The sequence below is a fragment of the Myxocyprinus asiaticus genome, chromosome 2 (assembly GCF_019703515.2).
Source record: "Myxocyprinus asiaticus isolate MX2 ecotype Aquarium Trade chromosome 2, UBuf_Myxa_2, whole genome shotgun sequence".
Classification (NCBI taxonomy): domain Eukaryota; kingdom Metazoa; phylum Chordata; class Actinopteri; order Cypriniformes; family Catostomidae; genus Myxocyprinus; species Myxocyprinus asiaticus.
The window spans coordinates 52,311,410-52,333,525 of NC_059345.1; the positions used below are offsets into that span (position 1 = coordinate 52,311,410).

The 22,116-nt window shown below is 35.8% G+C and overlaps 1 protein-coding gene across 3 annotated transcripts in view; it reads left to right on the forward strand.

The window, feature by feature from the left end:
• LOC127451395 (rho GTPase-activating protein 6-like) overlaps positions 1 to 22,116 on the forward strand; it is a 53,858-nt gene that overhangs the window by 19,595 nt on the left and 12,147 nt on the right. For 2 of the 3 annotated variants that reach the window (XM_051716084.1, XM_051716094.1), the window contains exons 2-6: positions 6,493 to 6,649; positions 13,246 to 13,314; positions 16,223 to 16,503; positions 20,270 to 20,471; positions 21,697 to 21,752. In XM_051716084.1, coding sequence (XP_051572044.1) covers positions 6,493 to 6,649; positions 13,246 to 13,314; positions 16,223 to 16,503; positions 20,270 to 20,471; positions 21,697 to 21,752 — 765 coding nt within the window. Of the gene's footprint in view, positions 1 to 457; positions 626 to 6,492; positions 6,650 to 13,245; positions 13,315 to 16,222; positions 16,504 to 20,269; positions 20,472 to 21,696; positions 21,753 to 22,116 lie in introns of those variants that run through there. The other variant, XM_051716103.1, reaches the window with a different exon arrangement.

A 22,116-nucleotide genomic window follows, 5' to 3' on the forward strand; every position in this document is an offset into this window, starting at 1 on the left:
AGCAGAAAAGTGAAGTTAGTCCTGAGAAAAGTCTAGCATTATTTATCTGCAGATGCCACCTGATGATTTGTAAGCTAATGAAACGGAACTCACACATTTTAAAGTCCGACCTAGGTGTCCAAATACTTTTTTGGGCCACTATATGTGTGTTCGACATGTACTATAGGAATTAAGTCCTGGTTAGGAACTTTGTGAAAATGAACTTTATGCTGTTGGACACAAGTAGAAGAAAAAGCAGGAGAAGGGAGAACAGTGGGTGTCCTAGCATTGTCCCTCAATATGAGTTTATTATGCTGTTGATGAGTGACACTCTGGCAGAGAAAACTGTTTAAAGCTCTGCTGCTTCAGTGTCAAGCTCCTCCCACTCGTCTCGACGTCACTTTGTGAGTGTTTACGTGAAATATGCTCTTGGCTGCCCTGTCTCTGTGCTCTGATTTACATGAGTACATGGCAGATGGAGAGAACAGACCTCTCTCTCTCTTGATCCTCTGCTTCTGTCTGTCTGTCTCATTCTTGGTTTGGATTGGCTGTACCTGGCTGTGCGGTGAGAAGTGTCTGAAGAGATTGCCTATATTTACAGAGTGTGTGTCTCTGTCTGACACACTGCCTGTCTCCCAATCTGCAGGTAGAGGGAATGGTGAGAGTGTGGCTGTATGCGAGTGTATCTATTTAACTGGCTTAAATATCATGTAAATATTTCATAATGACAAAAGTTTATATCTGATTGTTGCTGCAATAATTTACTATACTGAATATATGTATAATATATTAAATGGATGTAAACTTGATGAAGTATTTGCTTGGGGATTGTCATTACTCATAGTGTTTATATACTGTATAGTCTGTGATGCCACTATTTACCCCATGTTTGTGTTTGTGCTGTACACAGAGTGTTTTGTGTTTAATTATGTGAGTGAGTGAGTTATTTCATTAATCTTGGCATTGTGTGACTTAACGGCTACTGCATGCTGTTTTAGAAAGATATACGATCCTCCTACTGTGAATGCAGACTTGTGCATGCAAGAGCCAGGACAGCAAAAACATATTGATTTATAGTGTGTATCTATTCAAGCAAAATGTAAACATATTGCATCGATTTGATGGTTACTTAAAGGAATAGTTCACCCATAGATGAAAATTCTGTCATCATTTACCTGATTTCAAGCCAACGTGACTACATTTTTGGGTGAACTATCCCTTTACAGAGGGATTCTTTGGGACTTTCTGACCTCAGTTACTTTATATTTATCAAAGATACAGCAAAACGTATCTTTGACTACTACAAAAGCATAGTGTCTGTTTATGGTACTTTATCTAGTTTTACTGGAGTAACTAAAGTTTGATCGTCATATCCTGTGAGGATATTGTTTTCCTTGGGATTCAATTTTCGGTCAAAAGTTGACTCATTTCCATCATATATTTTAATACAACCACTGATTAAGCCACAAGTCCACATTACCCACAAAATTATTTCTTCTTCTCTCAAGAGTATTATTGACTTCCTGTAGAGAATAATTAAAACCAAACTGGTGCAATGGGGAGATGCTGTCAGCCTAAATCAGTCTGAGGAGTGCAAAGAGCCATTGTTTCAACCCTGTTGCCTTCTTTTAATGCTGAGACTGTCTGAGGTTGTCCTATTGTTTTTCACTGTGTAGCCAAGAGACCATCCACATGGGATATATATTGTGTTTGGCCTGTTTGTTTTTTGTAGTTGTTTGATAGAGTATTTAAATGGATAATTCAGAGGATTTGATAGTGCATTAATTGCATACGCTATTATTAGGTTGCTTTTTTCCCACTTTACTTACATTCCTCTAAATGCACAAATGCACAAGCCCTTACAGATTCGTCTCAGAAGTGGAGTGGTGCTCTTTCCATTTCATAGTTGCTTAGCCACTCAAACTGGAGAGCTGTTTATCTTCACACACGTATGTATGCACTCACATTTACGCATGTTCAAATGCAAACTGGTATGTCTGTGTTTTGAATGGACACCAGTTGTTGTTGAAACTGGATAACAACAGAAGTATAGCACATCAGCTTCAACAGAGGTGCGCATAATGCTCATTGTGCTTTAAATGCACAATAATGTTCTTATGGTGTTACTTTGCTTGGAACACCAGGAATGTTACTGGCTGAACTGTTATACAAACACTGGGGAATTATTTAAAGAGGGCATCTGGGAACTATCAACATGTTTCTAAATAGAAGTATTTATATCAAAGTTCTCATGAAGGACCATGAGCCAGGTTCCAAGGATCAGGAGAGCCAGAAAGGACAAATATGGTCAGAGCTTAAGAAGTATATAAAATGGAAATCGGACAAGAATCCTGAAAAGAAAAAAGAACATTGACTGAAGAAGTCTTTTTAAGGAATATGCTAATGTTTGCTCTGAAGGAAAACTCTTCAAAGAGAAGTGAAACAGGTTACTTACTCAAAAACGGTCTTGCAACCATATTTATTGTCCAGTGATATTTTTGGTCTGGGTCAGGTCATGTGCTCGGGTATGTTGTTGTCTTAGACATAATTGGAATCAGATTGTTGAAGCCTGTGACTTTGCTGCTCGCTGTCAAACAAATGTCATTTCAGGAACATTGCGATTCCACCATATATACATCCAATAATAACCAATGGTTGGCCATGATTGAAGAACACCAAGACTTTTTTTCAGGATGTTAAACTTCTATTTAGATTATATATCTTCATGGTGTTCCATTGATTACAGTTAATACACACAGCTTGTCATGTTGTTTGAAGAAACATGAGCCGTAGCTGGTAATTTAACAGGATATTTGATATATGAGCTAACTGTCTAACTATGCTTTTACCATTACTCTTTTGCTGACACCCTCCGTTTGGCAAAATCTTGAGAATTGACCTTTTCTTCGCTTGACTTTCTAGTCTCCTCTCGCTGTTGTCTCAGGTTGTTCCTGACCTCAGGCGATATTCAATTACCACTCTAGTTTTAAACCCCTAGGGCCTAAAAGCCATATAGAGAAAATTCCCAAGTTCAAAAGTAAACATGTATAAGTATACCCGCGTCTAAACTTGTTTGTAGCTATTGTAATACTTGATACAGTGCATGAAATGTTTCTTCTTAGCTGATACACGCTAACATTGTTGTGTGTTTAAATTTGCAATCATGATCTTTACAAGCATGCACTTTATTAAACCTAAATAGTTATGTGAATACATAAAAAATTACATTTTCCTTGTGGTTTGAGATGTTAACCCAAGATTCGTCAATATTGTTTTGGAACGTTGGACTTGAAAAATTAAAGGAATATTCCAGGTTCAATTCAATTCAATTTAAGATCAATCAACAGCATTTGTGGCATAATGTTGATTACCATAAAAACTAATTTCCTTTTATAAAAAAAGAAAAAAAAGAAGAAAAAAAAGGAAAAATCGAGGTTAAATTGAGGCACTTACAATGGAAGTGCATTGGGCCAAATTTGGGGAGTTTAAATGCAGAAATGTGAAGCTTATAATTTTATAAAAGCACTTACAGTAATTCTTTTGTTTACTTACAGTAAAACTTGTGTATTATTGGAGCTGTAAGTTGTTTAAATTGTCATCAAATGTTGTAAAACTGGATATAATTTTACACAGAAAAGGTTAGTAAGCGATTTTATCACACTAAAATCATGTTAACATGCATTTTGTTTACGTCTTGTGGATATACTTGTGAAACAGTGAGTTTCCGAATTGGCCCATTTACTTCCATTGTAAGTGCCTCTCTTTAACATTGTTTTTTGCTTTTTTAATGAAAAGGAGGGACGAGACGTAATGCCAAAAATGCTGTCGATTGAGCTTAACTTGTATTGAACCTGGAATATGTTGTGGGTTGTGTTTTCCATTTGTTATGGCTTTTTGGTTTCTTGAATGCCATTGTACCACACAAAAGCCTTTGTTTCTATCAAATGAACACAATATAGCCCTGATGAATGACGGTGGCTGAGGTTTCAGTGGGCTTTGAAATGTGGTGCCGTGCTACATGTGTTTGTGTTTTGCGTTTCCCTTATTTCCTGACCTTCACTTTGGTGTGTTCAAAGAAGAGAGAGTGTATGTGAGAAAGAGAAGGAGGGAGGAGAAGGGAAAGAAAAAAAAAAGACTTTGTTGCTTGCATTGCCCTGCAGCCTCTCTCATGGAGACTTTTTTTTTATCTTCCCACACTGAATTGGTGTTACATTAATTACTATATTGTAATCTCAGTTACTCAACACAGCAGTTTTATGTTTTTTTTTTTTTTTACAAGTACAACACTTTAGTTTACAGCTTATATCTCTATGAACCTATAAGTGATTGTTTACTTATAAGGGATGTTTACAGTTCTATAATAAATGGAACTTTATAAGATGTAAGTATAAGAAATGTGTACAGTTGCAGAATATAATAAAATACTCTTTGCATGCGTTTTATGAATATTAATATAAACTCATTTAAATTTACAATAAGATAAGCCTTTAGTCAGCAATTTACAATAGTTAACAAAACTGTGACCTTTGAGGTTTGCCTTTTTTTCAACATCATGTGATGTGATGTTAGGAGAAAGTGACCCCCCTATGTGGACACTAAGAAAATATAGCAAAGACACACCCACTTCTGATTAAACCTCTGTGTGATGATTCCAAAGATGAATATGGATTTTAATAACTAGAGTCTGCTAAATGGCTCATGAGGTTTTGGCTGACAACTTTTTTGAGGTTGAGATTCTGTGGTTGGCAGATTTTTTTTCATGTTTTAGAAAAGTTATTGGAGTCATAGTTTAACTTTAACGTTTTGATTTTACTTACTCTTTTTAAGTGTTGAATTGCCATACTTTAACCTCCTGAGACCTGAGCGTGACTGCTGTGTTCATTTTCCCTTTTTGATTTGTAACTAGTAGCACCTAATAAACACGCACAAAAAAAAAAAAAAAAAAAAATCTAGAGCAAACACTTCTCCTAAAAAATGTATGGCAACTTATGTGGACAGCAGGACTAAGTTGTAAAATTTTAAATTTTAAATTAATTCTGATTCAAAGTAATGGTCAGCATCATCCAATCAAATTATACAATATCAATTCTGAATCTATTTATTGATTACCATTGTCTCATGTCTACTTAACATGTTGAGTGGTTCAAACATCATCTGCAGCTTGAAACTGAGTTTTTTGATAGGAAGTTTGGATTGAATACACTTAGCTTGCTCCCTTGCTTCCTACTTAGTGAATGACTTAACCTCCAAAGGAAACATTTTCTGCTTTTGGATGAACCCATCGATCCTCAATGTGAGAATTCACAGTAAATATAGGATTTCTAAGGAAAAAATGCGCTAAAGTACACATTAGAGTACATTGTGTTTAGCAGCGTGGCGTTTCGCAATAAATCACTCAAATGTAAAAAATGGCACATCGGATTAAACTAGAGACTCAACCGCTTTTGATTCAAACAGGTTTCAGTGTAAAAACGTAATTAGGTTTCTGACCAGATGTAGTTTTGTAGTTTAGTCCACGCATGTGTATGCAGGGTCGCACGAGGTTAAAGGAATAGTTACCCCAAACATGAAAATTCTGTCAGAATTTACCCACCCTCATGACGATCTCCACATATTTCTTATGTAAACACAAAAAGAGATGTTTTAAGGAATATCACCGGACATCTTTTCAATTCAACTTTAGATAGTTGGATAGTGCCTCATTTCAAAGCTTAACAAATGACCCAAAGTTATTAAAGTAGTCTATGCTGCTCATGCGTCATATTCCAGGTCTTTTGAAGACATACAGCACAATTTTGTTTTGGTCAAACGGTTCCTTTAAAACATACTACAATACCCAAAATTCTAAAAGACAAAAAAAGCAAGTTTACATAAAGCAGTTGTTTTCAATTTTAGTGCTGTTGTCATCACATCAGATGAACTGCACCAACACACACAATTACAGACAGGATATATGCAGAGGATTTGCATTGGTTTATAAAATGTCCACAAGCTATTGTATGTTTATCCAAAACAATGCCACTGCCAAGTCTAAAAGTAGCTGCCCTTGAAACAGAGTGATGACTCAAATATATTTCTAATATAGGATGTTTTTAGATATTTTGACCCTTCAGGCTTTGTGTGTTTTTGGCTCATATGGATAGGGCCCTTTTAGGACCCGCTTATCTACATTTGTTTTTATTAAGAAGAAACTTTAGCAACAGTCTCTCAAAAGACTGTTGGGAGTGATTTTACACTCCCTTACTACAGCACTCTCTGTGCACCATTTGATGGTTGGTTTGTAAGAGGTCAAGCAATCTATTTACTACCTACAGTATATCACTTTCACAAGGGTCAGTCGTCCTTCTGGAGATATACCCTGCTACAGAATTCCAACTTTGATCAAACGCACATGAAACAGCTTTGTTTTAGAGCAGGGTTGCAACCAAATTTTCAGACTGAAAGTAATGGTTTCCTTTGCTCTTTTCCCGTAAACTTTTTCAGTTTTGCTTTCTTTCTCTGTCTGTCACTCAGGGTGACCATACTTGGGCCACCATGCTTGGGCAGAGCTTGAGGCTGCAGCCAGTTCCCATCCAAAGTCTTTCTGAGCTGGAAAGAGTCCGTCTGCAGGAGGTGGCACTTTACCACTTGGAAAAAAGAGACCTGGATTTTAAGATCAGCATACCTAGAGGTACATTTAAGACCATTTTAATGATTGTTTTCGACACTTGTTTTGTAATGCTGCTTAAACATGCATAACAGATGTAATGCATATATTTAAATACTATGTGGTAAATTGCTTGAGTGCCAGTCCAGATATGATTTTTTTTTAGATGGATGATTCTTGATTTCCCATGAAATACATGCATAGGTACATCTGAGGAATGTTTGGTTTCAAATGTACGAGATAAGTGGGATATGTGTGAAAGAGAGATCTACAGTGCATGAAAAACAGAGAGGCAGAATGAAAGAAAGCTTGCAAGATGGAGATGGAAAGTTAAAGTACAGCAGTGCCATATGGTGATTTGCAACCCAAAAATGGATTGCAGGTCTGTTCTGATAAGGTTACGAAAAGCAGGGAAAAACAATGCTAAATGCAAATAATAAAATGGAACTAACCATATAATTAGGAATGCACCGATGTATCGGCTGCCAATATTTATCGGCCAATTATTGACCAAATTAAATCCATCTGCATATTTGTTATAAGCATGAAAACGGCGATATGAAAAACTGATGGTTGATTTATAATTAATTATTAGCACTCTTTGTAAAATCTCTGTGAATTTAAATGCACAATCCAGAAATACTAATAGCCACAATATGTAGAAGGGTTGGCACTCCTAAGAACATTTAATATTTAATTTTTATTCTTTTTTGAATAAAAAATGTTAATGCAAAAAACCCCCGCAATAAACAGACGTGACAGTTGCGATAGGCACTTATCTATAGGCTACATGATGAGGAAAACCATTCAAAATGCTTTGAAACTAGCAGACTTTGACTTTTGAGACATTGGCATGATATCCATTAAAACTGCATGATAGATTGAATTAAGATTGAAATCACAATATGGCCTTGCGCGATTACCTTAAAATGCTGTGCTTCAGTCAGCACTGTGTGAGCAAGTAGCGCCCTCTAGCGGTCTGGATAGCATTATCTATTATCTAATATACAGGTGCATCTCAATAAATTAGAATGTCGTGGAAAAGTTCATTTATTTCAGTAATTCAACTCAAATTGTGAAACTCGTGTATTAAATAAATTCAATGCACACAGACTGAAGTAGTTTAAGTCTTTGGTTCTTTTAATTGTGATGATTTTGGCTCACATTTAACAAAAACCCACCAATTCACTATCTCAAAAAATTAGAATATTTTGACATGCCAATCAGCTAATCAACTCAAAACACCTACAAAGGTTTCCTGAGCCTTCAAAATGGTCTCTCAGTTTGGTTCACTAGGCTACACAATCATGGGGAAGACTGCTGATCTGACAGTTGTCCAGAAGACAATCATTGACACCCTTCACAAGGAGGGTAAGCCACAAACATTCATTGCCAAAGAAGCTGGCTGTTCACAGAGTGCTGTATCCAAGCATGTTAACAGAAAGTTGAGTGGAAGGGAAAAGTGTGGAAGAAAAAGATGCACAACCAACCGAGAGAACCGCAGCCTTATGAGGATTGTCAAGCAAAATCGATTCAAGAATTTGGGTGAACTTCACAAGGAATGGACTGAGGCTGGGGTCAAGGCATCAAGAGCCACCACACACAGATATGTCAAGGAATTTGGCTACAGTTGTCGTATTCCTCTTGTTAAGCCACTCCTGAACCACAGACAACATCAGAGGCATCTTACCTGGGCTAAGGAGAAGAAGAACTGGACTGTTGCCCAGTGGTCCAAAGTCCTCTTTTCAGATGAGAGCAAGTTTTGTATTTCATTTGGAAACCAAGGTCCTAGAGTCTGGAGGAAGGGTGGAGAAGCTCATAGCCCAAGTTGCTTGAAGTCCAGTGTTAAGTTTCCACAGCCTGTGATGATTTGGGGTGCAATGTCATCTGCTGGTGTTGGTCCATTGTGTCTTTTGAAAACCAAAGTCACTGCACCCGTTTACCAAGAAATTTTGGAGCACTTCATGCTTCCTTCTGCTGACCAGCTTTTTAAAGATGCTGATTTCATTTTCCAGCAGGATTTGGCACCTGCCCACACTGCCAAAAGCACCAAAAGTTGGTTAAATGACCATGGTGTTGGTGTGCTTGACTGGCCAGCAAACTCACCAGACCTGAACCCCATAGAGAATCTATGGGGTATTGTCAAGAGGAAAATGAGAAACAAGAGACCAAAAAATTCAGATGAGCTGAAGGCCACTGTCAAAGAAACCTGGGCTTCCATACCACCTCAGCAGTGCCACAAACTGATCACCTCCATGCCATGCCGAATTGAGGCAGTAATTAAAGCAAAATGAGCCCCTACCAAGTATTGAGTACATATACAGTAAATGAACATACTTTCCAGAAGGCCAACAATTCACTAAAAATGTTTTTTTTTATTGGTCTTATGATGTATTCTAATTTTTTGAGATAGTGAATTGGTGGGTTTTTGTTAAATGTGAGCAAAATCATCACAATTAAAAGAACCAAAGACTTAAACTACTTCAGTCTGTGTGCATTGAATTTATTTAATACACGAGTTTCACAATTTGAGTTGAATTACTGAAATAAATGAACTTTTCCACGACATTCTAATTTATTGAGATGCACCTGTACTACTATTTTACAGAATTTAAAAGGGTGTTTTGTTTCTTTGGTTCAAATGTTTGTATTTTTCCATGGTGTGGTTGGCATTTCCGTGGAATTGCCCAACATATGCATGGAATGAATTTGTAATGTTCTATCATATAAGAACATACAGGTAAAATGTGAGTTCTGTTGTTTTGAACTGACAGAAGTGCAAAAATGTTTTAAAAGTAAAAAATACCTTTTTTTATATCAATCATCATATTATCATATTAAGTTATTTATTTTTTTAATCTTTTTTATCTTCAGTTTATCTTTCATTGTGGCTCTCGTTAAAATTTTGGCTGGTCATGTGTTCAATCAGATCCAATCCATGTTCAAAGGAAATTCTTTATTGTTAGAACAGTGAAAAAGCTTTTGTACCTCTTTGTACATTTTTACAGCATAATTCCAAAGTAAAACTATGATCTTGTGAAACATTAAGGTAACTGGCAAAATATCGGTATTGGTAAATGGGTTTTTTGGTATCAGCATTGGACAAAAATGTTCATATCCCTACATATAATTGTGCGTTGTTAGGTTTGCAAAATAAATAGGTTCATTAACTCTATTTTGGTGCAAATTCACCTGCCACTTTATAGAATAGTCAAAATAGACAGTTACCAACATGGCCGGGTTATTCGACATCCCCTCAACCTTAAAAGCTATGTACAAAACTATGCAAGTTTAAAAAAATTCAACCCAGACTACTTTAAATAAAGGTTCACTTGCAGCAAGGATAAACATGGTTTGTGTCGATCACAATGTCTTCTCACAGAATTTTCAGTTTTGGGTGAAATATCCATTTAAGGGCATTTTTATTTACCTTTGTATGTTAAACAATGTTAGTGCTGTGTTGGATCACCAATTGATGTCTTATGCAAAACCAGAGAACTACTATTTTAGAAGACTTAAATTATTATAGACACTTCTTCAACAGCACAATCCATTAAAATCATACTTAGCAAAAATCAAATCTGCTCATCATTTTAGTATATCTATACAAGATCCCTTTTGAATTACATTATAATCTATCAATTTATTTTTCTTTTATTTTGAAATATTCTTTTTCTTTACTGTTTTGCAACCCAATTGTTTGTGCCATGTGTGTGAGTTATCTTGTGATTGTCCCTGTCCCCTTATGTCCTACCATGGAAAACCACGTTGGTATGTGGAAAGTGGTATTCCCAGCACGTACAAGCAACTCCACATGGTCAGATCAGAGATGCTCATCCGCTGTCCTTTAAAGTGGAGTTTTCATATGGTCATCTGTGAGAAGACCTCAGCCAGCACTCTAGCTTACTCATGGGGAAGCAGCCATTATAATTTATGGGAATATTTACAGAACATTTTCCTCCCAAAGGAGAAATCTGTCAGTTTCTTCATGGTGGTTTACTTGGCTGCTCCTTTCGGAATTGTCATCTACGTGTTTGGCAGATATTTTCTGTGAAGATGAATGTCCTTTGGAGAGTTTAATTTAAGCTCTGTTAAATACACATAGAATAATTCTGAAAGCATGTCATGAGTGATGGATCTCTGTTTTTGGATTTTTATTTTCTGGTTTCTTGGTGGTTAATCCAGGGATATTTTGAATTACATTCCTGAAACTTGCTATGTTTATGCTTTAATATAATTTTTAAATTCTATTATTATTTTTAATTTCTTTCTTTACGCAGTTTGAAGCCTTTGTTTTGATGTCTCTGTCTCATGCCTTATAAAAGAGGCTCCTTATCTTTGTTTTCAATCTCTGTGTTGACCCTAAGAGATTATTTGTCCTAAATCACGCAGATGTTTCAACATGCTCATCATCTCTTTCTCTGATGGGAGCTGGTGGAGGCTTAGCCCAGGATGTCTTGGCATGTGGGGAAAGAAGGGGGCAGTTGCCATAGAAATAAACTCTCATTTCCTGCAGTCATGGGAATATGACCCCACCTAGAGCCCCTCTGCATGTGTTACAATCCCTTTTCTATTTTTCTCTCTGGACATCACATCACAGCTTCTTTCATATCTGCTTGCTCCATAGCTAAGACTTCTTTGAGAATCCCTGATTCCACACTATAAAAATGTTTTGTCAAATAACTTACATTTTTTTTTTAAGTATTATTATTATTTTAAACCAAGTATTATTAATATTTCATAAATATTATTATTATGGTTTTATTAAAGTCACATATTTTATCTAATTTGACTGAATTAACCTGACTTCATTAGGTTATACCAACAAAAGTCATTTTTAAAGGCTAAGCTTACCCAAAAATTCCTTCATTATTTGCTTACCTTCATGTTTTTCCAAAGCCATATGACTTTTGTTCTTCCGTGGAACACAAGAGGAGAAAACTGAAAGAATGTTTACACTTCTCTTTTTTCCATACATTGAAAGTGAATGGTGGCTGAGGCTGTCAACATTCTATCTAATTATTGTTTTGTGTTCTACGGAAGGAAAAATGGTGAGTCAATGATGAGAGAATTTTCATTTTTGGGTAAACTTTCCCTTTACAGGTTAGACACATAAACTGCACTGCACATAATCACTTTTTCTGAGTAGATGAGCTTCAGTCCCAACAAAATACATTTAATGAACAGTTATGCACAGTCTATTAAAGGATTAGTTCACTCCAAAATAAAAGTACATTTACTCACCCTCATGCCATCCCAGATTCTGCAGAACACAAACAAAGATTTTTAGAAGAATATTTCAGCTCTGTAGGTCCACACAATGCAAGTGAATGGTGACCAAAATTTTGAACCTCCAAAAAGCACATAAAGGCAGCATAAAAGTAACCCATAATACTCCAGTGGTTTAGTCTATGTCTTCTGAAGCTACAGTATCTAATCCATTTTGGGTGAGAATAGACCAAAATATAACTCCTTTTTCACTGTACGTCTTTCCTTTGCAGTCTCTAGGCACTGCCTAGTGCTTGACACATGCACAGAGCACTAGGTGGCACTAGGAAGTGTAATCGAACTTGAAATTATGATCGGCAATTAGACTGTCAAGATTTATGTAAAGATTGAGTTATATTTCTGTCTGTTCCACCCAAAACTGATTGGATCGCTTCAGAAGATATGGATTAAACCACTGTAGTCTTATGGATTACTTCTATGCTACCTTTATGTGCATTTTGGAGCTTCAAAGTTCTGGTCACCATTCACTTGCATTGTATGGACCTACAGAGCTGAAATATTCTTCTAAAAATCTTCATTTGTGTTTTTCAAAAGAAAGAAAGTTGTACACATCTGGGATGGCATGAGGCTGAGTAAATGATGAGCATATTTTCATTTTTGGGTGAACTATCCCTTTAAGTGTGGCGAATATCTCTTAGCATTTTCCCATGTGACAGTTAACCATGATGTGAGGAGGACTGAGTTTCACAATATAAACACAGCTATTAATTTGGGGTTGTATGTAGCAATACTGTGGAGGAAGTTTTAACCTGCAAAAGTGAACAACAGCTCATCTCACATCATTCTTTCACTGTTCTCCTGAGGGCTGTGTAGACTGTGTACATTAGGTTTATAAAAGCACACAGACTGTGATGTTTTTGTTTTAGGTACTTATTTCAAATTTTATTTCGAATATTCTTTCTCAAGTAAAATTTGGGGATAATGCCAGGAAATGTTTCTGTAATTTTTAAGGACAGTCTTCTCTTATACAAAGGCTTTATATAGTGCCATATCTTGCTTGCTGGGCAGCAATGATGTTAGAGGTTTCACTTTAGTTTCACTTCAAACACTGCTGTCAGCCATCTAAACAGATTAAAAATGTAAATACAATTTTACATGCATCTCATGGTGCATGTGTTAGTTGCCACAAGCCATTTAATGCATTGAATGGTGTAATGAACGTATCTTTTTGCATGTAATTTCGATTCTGTTACTTTGAATACATATAGATTTATGCATAATATTTTCCATTTATATAAATTAATAGCATCAATATTTACCTGTTATTATATGTATTATAAATAATGCATCTATTTTTTTATACCAACTATAATCCCTTTTTGTTTCTGCAGAGATTCGTAAGAGGAGGAAATCACTGCGGAGAAAGTTTGATTCCTTTTCAAAAGAAAAGAAAGAACGGGGTAAGAGATTACCATTTCCTTTCTTTATTTCAATGCTATTTTTATAAAGCATTCACAGATCTGTAAACCTCTATAAAATGCATGCATTTGAAATATACCAGTGGTTTCAACATAGTTAAGTCTCAAACTTTGCATTGTGAGACTTAACTATGTTTAAATTATTAAACCATCTGAGCCACTCTACTTAAGTACTTTAAGTACCCCCGTTTGTCAGGCAGCATTCCTGAGCACATGCACTCTTGTAATCTTTGCTTGATAAACAACCGACAAGACATATATACTTCATCATGTCTTGTTGTCTTCAAGTGCTCTCTTTTAGATTCTTTTAAACCACAAACAAACAATGGTTGGCATGCATTTTAAATTTGAGCCTGATCACAATAAACATTTTGTTAGACATTTTGCCAGCTAAACAGACTCTGTCCTCGCAATGTCCATATTAAAGCACTACAACTCCTAAATCTCTCTAATAAATTAATGTTCACTCTCTGGATCCTCTGACCCAGGTTGACAGGGCTGTTTAGTGTGTTCTTGCCAATCTCCCATAGGCCTATAAGACACAAAGATTTAAGACTGTAAGACACAAAACACTTTGTCCTGTGTAGCTGTTCTCCCAACAATCTGTGCGTCCCTGTACATGCATATGGCGGGGGGGGGGGGGGGGGGGGTCGGGGGTTACTCTGCTAGTCCATCAAAGACTGCAGGCCTCGTCTTTACATTTACTCTTTTTGTCGGTCACATTTAACTTACATGAGATCAGCAAAAGCTAAAAATACAGATTTTGAGCACAAAATGTAATTATTTCTAAACCTACTAGGATTTTCCTCTGAATATCTTTAAGCTAATCAAGCAGAACAGAAATATTTTTCTGTTGAAAAATAACCAGTGTTATTTTAAGTCTTCTTTTTACCCCATACTTGTGAATTGGATTTAATTTCAGGGTGTATTTACACTGGATTTTTCAATTGTTCAGTTATCACTACTGAAAATAATAACAAAACTCACTAGTACTGATAAAGGATCAGTATTTAACTTGGCTATAAGAACTGTTAATAGCTCAAACTGATCTTAGACCAGCTCCAGGAGCTGAAAGCAGCACAGATTCCTGAATCAGCTGATTTACTTGGCCATGTTCCTAGTATTCCGCCTGCCACCTGCAACCACAGTCTGGTACTTATATCGAGCATGTGCGTCAGGTGTTTGTTCTAGCTCAAAATGACTGCAGTGGGGGTTGAATGAAGGAAGAGGAATGTACTTAAAGTAAACTCAATCACCCTATCCATCCAGCCTATACAGGTGGGCTGGTGTCCAGTGAATTAGACTAACATGACCTGCCACCAGACATTAAGCCTAGTGGTAGAGATAGGAGTAAATAGATTTTGAAGAAGGGAGGGGGCAAGAGGAGAAGCCAAGTCTTTCTTTGCAGTGGAGCCATGCTTTTGTATTATTTGCCAGCCAGCCAAAACAGATTGAGTGGAAACCTCAGTTTAGACCCTTATGGTGCCATTATGTTAGTACCTCCCCCATGTATAAAAATAGCTGGGAGGGCATAAGTTCAATTACAGTTAAGCCGCTTTAGACGAATTGGTTAAATAAAGCTTTCTTCAAGATCTAGAATTTGAGATCAAGCATTATAAGGTGCTAATAAGTATTACATTAAAGTGTTAGCAATTCCCTAAGATGCTTCTCTACAGATGCACAACAGGGACAAACTTGTAACAGTTGTTTTAATGATTGCAATAGGTTAATGAAAAGAAAAAATACAGTACATACATTTTTTTTCTCCATAACTCTTCAATTTTCACCATAACTGAAGATAATATCCTTCCATACTTCTTGCTCTATTTTCTTATCTATCTATCTATCTGTCCGTCTGTCCGTCCATCCGTCTGTTTATGCATTTTCAAATAGCTTTAAGTAGGATGTGTTGTTTAAACATATGATTGGGATTAACCCCAGTGAGCAGATAAAGATGTTTTCCTGCTTATGATGAGTAAAGCAGACATAGAGCAGCTACAAATTAGATCACTTAAAGAACACCATGGGAAAAGTGGACTCAGATAATGCCTGAAGATATGTGAAATCCAAACAATGTGACTTGTGACTGTATTTAAATGTCGCCTATGGATCTTAAACATAAAGAAGTTTCTATATTTACACAGGGCATAAGCCCTCAGTATGGTTCTTGTCCAATTTTGTCTATGCTTTACACTAGAATCCCATATACAGTATCTAGGATTGTTTTGCATGAATTTTATAATTAAATAAAACCCTTTTCAACCACATTTCTTTATAACCTATTGCCGTCAATACATTTTAAAGTGAAGTAAACCACAATAGACAGCAAAATAATAACTTTAAGATATAATGCAACAAATGTATGGTATTCATGTATGGTAACAGTAAAGTATACCTTCATACATAACAAAATATAAAATTGCACTTGATGTGATGTTCCATAATCAGATATTTTGGCTTTATTACTGTAATGACCCACTATACAGAATCTAAGCAAGAACAAAAGAAATAGTGCCATTTAATCATAAGCTATCAGGATGCTGCTTGTAGTGTGAGGTGTGAGTTTGAGGTTTTTGTGATGACATGGTATATGCAGAGTCATTGTTTACAGAAATAACTTGGTTTGACTGGCATGTTCCACACACACCCTTCCTAAAATGAAATGTCCTTACATGTACGTATAAAGCTGGTTTAAAATAATGATTTGGATACTTTGGAAACTTGTCCTATTCCAAAATCTTGAATGATCACCTCATCTAAAATTCTGAATAATAATAATAACTACTAATGTTACCCAAAATTCTGTCTCCTTTTGTAAATATATAAGAAATAAAATAGCCCATAGGCCAACTGAAAAGGCCTTAATTTTTCTTTTCTGATTCTTCTACAGAGTCTGCACCCAAGGCGTTTGGGATCCCTCTCACCCAAGTAATCGCAAATGACCGGGCACACAAGCAACGGCAGGATGCGCTGAAAGAGAGCCGGCGGGACTGTCTGGACCTTGAGGCCAGTGTACTACACTTCCGTGCTGAGAAATGGCAGCACAGTGGAAACCGGCCGCTGTGCAGTACAGTCTTAACACCTGCCACTGCCTCCTCACCAGCAGTGGAGGGTCACAGCAAATCACTATCATCAGCATTCATGGACAACACCTCCCGTACACACAGACGGGTAAGAGAAGCCCTGGGTGAATTAAGTTCTTTACTGGTTTTGTATGAACTAGACCTCACTTATGAGAAGTGTACTAGTGAGTTTAGCAGAAAGATCTTTCAAAGTAATACGTATATATATATATATATATATATATATTAGTTGAAAACATATTTGGAGTCGTTTCTTGTATTTTGATCTAGTAATCAGGGAGCTGAGTAAAAAACAGCACCCATGTCATGTTGAACTTCTACCCCGATAAAACCTTCCCATAGGGAAGAAAAATCACAAATGAGATCCAATCAGTATCTCAGTTGTTTCTCCTAGTCAGCAATAACATTCAATAGAGATCAAATGGAGCTGTTTGCTTGGGTCTCCTGAGGAAAAAAAAAAGCCACAGTAATCTGAAATGGATCTCCTCTAGTGTTTCAGAGGATATCTCAACATATTTCCAATATGTGAAAGGATAGTATTTGGGGTAAAAAGCCCCCCTGTTGCAGGGGCTAAAGGCCCCTCTAAAACACATGTTTTTTCTTAAGTGGGGTGAATAGATTTGTTATGAAGAATGTTCAAGTGGGCTCACATTAACTGATCAAATCACAATGGAGATTAATTTCTTTATAGAGTATTGTTTAGAAAAAAACAGTTGAAAACAAGATATTGTTGTTATGAAATGCCAAAAGTGATTGAAATTAACAGGAAATGGTTAACCCTTTTCTGAAGTGGTTATTTTGTGAATGTAACAACCTTCATTTGTTACTCAAAAAAGCATCTTGCTGTCTCAGAAGTATTTGTCTAAGTTGAAAAATTGCCCGTATATTTACACAGTATCACTTTAACTCCCCTAGGGTCCTTTTATCCCAAACATGGGGGACTTTTACCCCAAGTGTGTGTGTGTTGGGGGGGGGGGGGGGGTGTAAGGCTCTCTCGCCTCCTTTAAAAAAAAAAAAAGAATTTTAATCAAAACAACCTTCTGTTATTATTAATTTTCATAAACGTTATGTTGTTCATCAATATTCAATATAAATACATGTATTTTTGTAATCTGGATACACTTTGTGCCAAAAAAAAGCACATTTTCCTTAAAGGAATATTTTGGGTTTAATAGAAGTTAAGATCAATCGACAGCATTTGTGGCATAATATTGATCACCACAAAAATGTATTTTGACTTGCCCTGCCTTTTCTTTTAAAAAAGCAATAATCTGGGTTACAGTGGGGCACTTACAATGGAAGTGAATGGGGCCAATCTGTAAACATTAAAATACTCACTGCTTTAAAAGTATAGCTACAAGACTTAAACAATATAACTGTTAACATAATTTTAGTGTGATAAAATCACTTACTAACCTCTTCTGTGTAAAGTTATATCCAATTTTACAACTTTGTTGCCATGACAATGTAATGTCAACAAACCCTATAACTCTAAAACGACTGTAAAAATGACAATTTAAACAACTTTACAGCTCAAATAACACATGAGTTTAACAGAAGAATTCATGAAAGTGCTTTTATAAAATTATAAGCTTCACATTTAAGGCCTTTAAACCCTCCAAAAATTGGCCCCATTCACTTCCATTGTTAGTGCCTCACTCTAACTCGATTTTTCTTTTTTTTAAAAAAAAGGAGGGACAAGTCGGAAATAATTTTTTGTGGTAATCAACATTATACCACAAATGCTGTTGATTGAGCTTAACTTGTTTTGGACATGGAATATTCTTTTAAGGTGTGCCTTTAGCCCCATTGTACACTGTAAAAAATGTCCATAATTTAACGGTAAAAGACTGTAAAAATGCTAAGGTAAAACAAATGTTAACTGGTTAACAGGCAGTTACCTTAAAATAGACCGTAAATAATTATAATACATTTAAAAAGACAATACATGTAATTCCTTTTTTACATGTAAAAAATATTTTACTGTATAATTAACATTAAAAATTAATTACAAGAGAGTACATGTACTTTTTACAGTAACTTATTGTTAAAATTACGGTAAAAAACAATTCCCTGCGTAACCCATCACATTTCATTTTATTTTATGGGAATGGTTATATTTATTCTTATTTTTAATATCAGTTATGTGCATTGGGGTGTTCTGTGTTATATTTGATGTAGTTTAGTTAATGTTTATTACATAATTTTAATTTCACATGTATTACCCTGATGGTGTTAAGTGTTTGTGTGAGTGACACTGAGACTGTCTCTACATTTTATTGGTCATTGCTCCTGGAAGGGCCACTATTGATGAACTTTATGTCATCATGTGCCCTTCTGTAATTACTACGGTGAGTAACAATACATTATAAAGTGAAAAGCAGATTTTTATAGTTTCAGAAGGTTAAAGTATTGAGTTTATATCATTTAATATTATAAATGGTAATGCACCGTAAAATATACAGGCATAAAAATGACATCCTGTAAAGCCTGAAGCGTGGTTACCATATGCGAATTTCTGGCAAACACAGCTGCCAATTTTTTACCGTAAATTTAACAGGATTTTTTTACAGCGTACGCTAATCTAGATTTTTAAGAGCTTTGAAAGATCAACTTCTGCGCAATTAGTTTAGGCCTCATAACTACATTACACCCTTAGACATGACATCACAGACACCGTATGTATCCAGCAAAAGTCTGTGCTGCTGCTTTGAGATTCTGTGATGCTGACATCTTATACAAGAGCAAACGAGAGAGGAGAACATTAACTACGCAAATAGAAATCAGGGCCAATAAAAACTGCTTGCTTTCATAAGCTGGCATCATTTCATTCAAACAGTTCCTCACCATCAAGTGCTGATATGGAACACCTCACAGATAAGCCTTTACATTCCTGACTGGGACTTGTAACCCACTTCTGAGCAACTTCCTCACAGAAAATGTAAAAAGAGATAATTTTTGCTTTCATTTGCTCTGTCACGAAAGCATATTTGAGTGAGATGTTATACAGCAATACAAAAACACTTCTGCTTTCGGATACAATTTTAATTAGGCTCAGGTACAAGATCACAGGCTTAAAAAGAGCTTGAATTTTTAACAGACAATACCTTGAACACTATACTACGCTGTACAGGTCTGGCCGAACTATGCTCAGAGTGAGACTATTTTATATTCCACATTATTGCATTTTGGGATTGTAGGGCAGTATAGTGTTCCTGGTCACATCATATCCAAAACGATGTTTGTTATTACTGAGACTCCGGATGGCAGCAGGCAGTATGTTATTCAGATTATTGCCATATCTTTCTCACCTGTATCATTACTTCCACATACTTCACTCAGTAGGAACAGAGACAACATCTCTATGGGTGGCAACAGATCAGCAGGAGGGAATGAGATCTATGTCTGTTTCTCTGCCAAATCAAACCCTCCATTCTGTCCTCCCCAAACATGGAGAGAGAAAGGAAAAATAACAGATTGCAGGGCTGTTCATCATGGTGTTGATAGATCTGACATTTGAAAAGCTTTTATGAAAATGTGTTAACATGTCTTTTGTATACATTTAAAAAATATAAATAGAGTTTTAAGTATTGCAACCAATTTTCCACTGTCTTTGTGTTCTTTTGTGTGACAAATAGGAAAGCATTGTGGCTGTTTATGTGCTTTAACAATTCCTTGTAAATGGAACAGGTCATTTTAGCCTTCTATCGAATTTATGTTGACATTTTAATCTTTAACCTTTAAACCTTACATACATCACATTCCTTAACCTTCATTCCCTTGACCATTGCCTACCCTTCCATCGTAAACGAACTTTTATTCCTCTCGCCCCACCGCCTTCTCTCTCTGTCTAGGGTGGGTTATCTGTAGACTCCATCTCTGATCTGGTTGAGAGTCAGTCCAGATTACTAGAAGCTCTGCAGCTTTCACACCCCAATGAGCTGGAGTTGAAAAAGGCTTCAGCTAGTCATACACAGGCCAAGCTGAGTCTCAACCCCATCTACAGGCAAGTCCCCAGAGTGGTGGAGCGCTGCTGTAACCACATTCAGACTTACGGTGAGTCAAGGAGGATTCCGACAGTCATGGAAACTGGATATTAGGCACTATTAATAATAAAATATTAAAAGTATTTATTTATTTAGTTTACGGCTGGTAAATGTAACACATTAATTTCTGAATACTTGACCGTTTATCGCGTTTAAAAAAAAATTGCGTGCAACGCATGTCCTGGGCATAATAAACACGGGATTGATATACTGTATGGAGAATGGAGACTTCAGCCGCAAGTGGTGAGCCAGGTGTGGGAGAGACACAGGCAAGCTGCTGTATCTATATGCATCATCCGAAAATGCTCACTCACTGTCATCTGACAGTGTCAATAACAAAACTTCAGCATTCAGTTTGTTTTATATTTGTATGTATAGAGTCTAAAAATGTATTGGCAGTGTGTTGTACACTTAAGTTTATCTTGCCAATAAAGCTTGATATAAATTGAATCTGCCCATTTTATTCTATTATTAAAAAAGTCCATTGGAAAATGCCAGAAGATTAACTTATTAACAGCATGTCCACTGATTTTATAGCATTTATGTACATATATTTGTAAAAATGTGTCAATTAACTCTAGCTGCAAAAAAAAAAAAAACATTTCAACATGTACATATTTAAATAATTACAACAAATGATAACCAATTTCTTGCAAGTTCTTTGAGACAAAGTATAAAGTAAATACATTTATAATATTTTAATGTTTTAATGTACCGTGATTAATCACGATTAATCACAGAAAACTGTGATTAATATGTTTTAAAAAAAAATAATCGATTCACAACTTAAATAAAATAGAAAGGTACATTTTTCTAGCTATGCTCAGCTCTAAAGGTGTTTCATCAGCTAGATTTTTTTATTCATTTTATGCTTTATATTTTTACATTTTTAATGGTTAAATTTTTTTTTTTAATCCTTATTCAGTAATTGTAAACAACTAGCAAATTCATGGAAAACTTATTAAACTTTATTGGTCAAAAAGTGTGGTTGATGGTTTTAAGACTACTTGAGGCGACATAAAATTCATCAAAGTGATATTCTTATGATGTAGTAATATAATGTTAGAAATACAGCATATAAATCCAAATACTTTCATCATAAGATTCAAACATTTATGTAATAACTCATAACACACTCTGGTTCATGTTACAAACCAAGGGTCAAGTCACTCTAGATGAAATATGAGCCCAACACCTGTTTATGATCATGGTTCTCTCTCTCTCTCTCTTTCAAGGTTTACAAACTTTGGGGGTTTTCCGTGTAGGCAGCTCCAAAAAGAGAGTCCGTCAAGTAAGTTAGTGAGTTCCAGCTGCTCTCTAGAGCTTTTTTCATATTGATTACTAGACACACTGCTGACAGTATAACACTGACAGTTTTTCAATGCATATGCAATGGCAAGAGTCTCGTGTACAGTATATATTTTCAGATAATGATCAGACTGTGTACAGTCTCTTGTTTACATAGACCAGCATTGCTGTAATTGTAGGAAGTGGAGCTTAGAATGACTGTGATTTGTGTATGTACACTACCGGTCAAAAGTTTTGAAACACTTGAATGAAATGTTTCTCATGATCTTAAAAATCTTTTGATCTGAAGGCGTATGCTTAAATGTTTGAAATTAGTTTTGTAGACAAAAATATAATTGTTCCCCCAT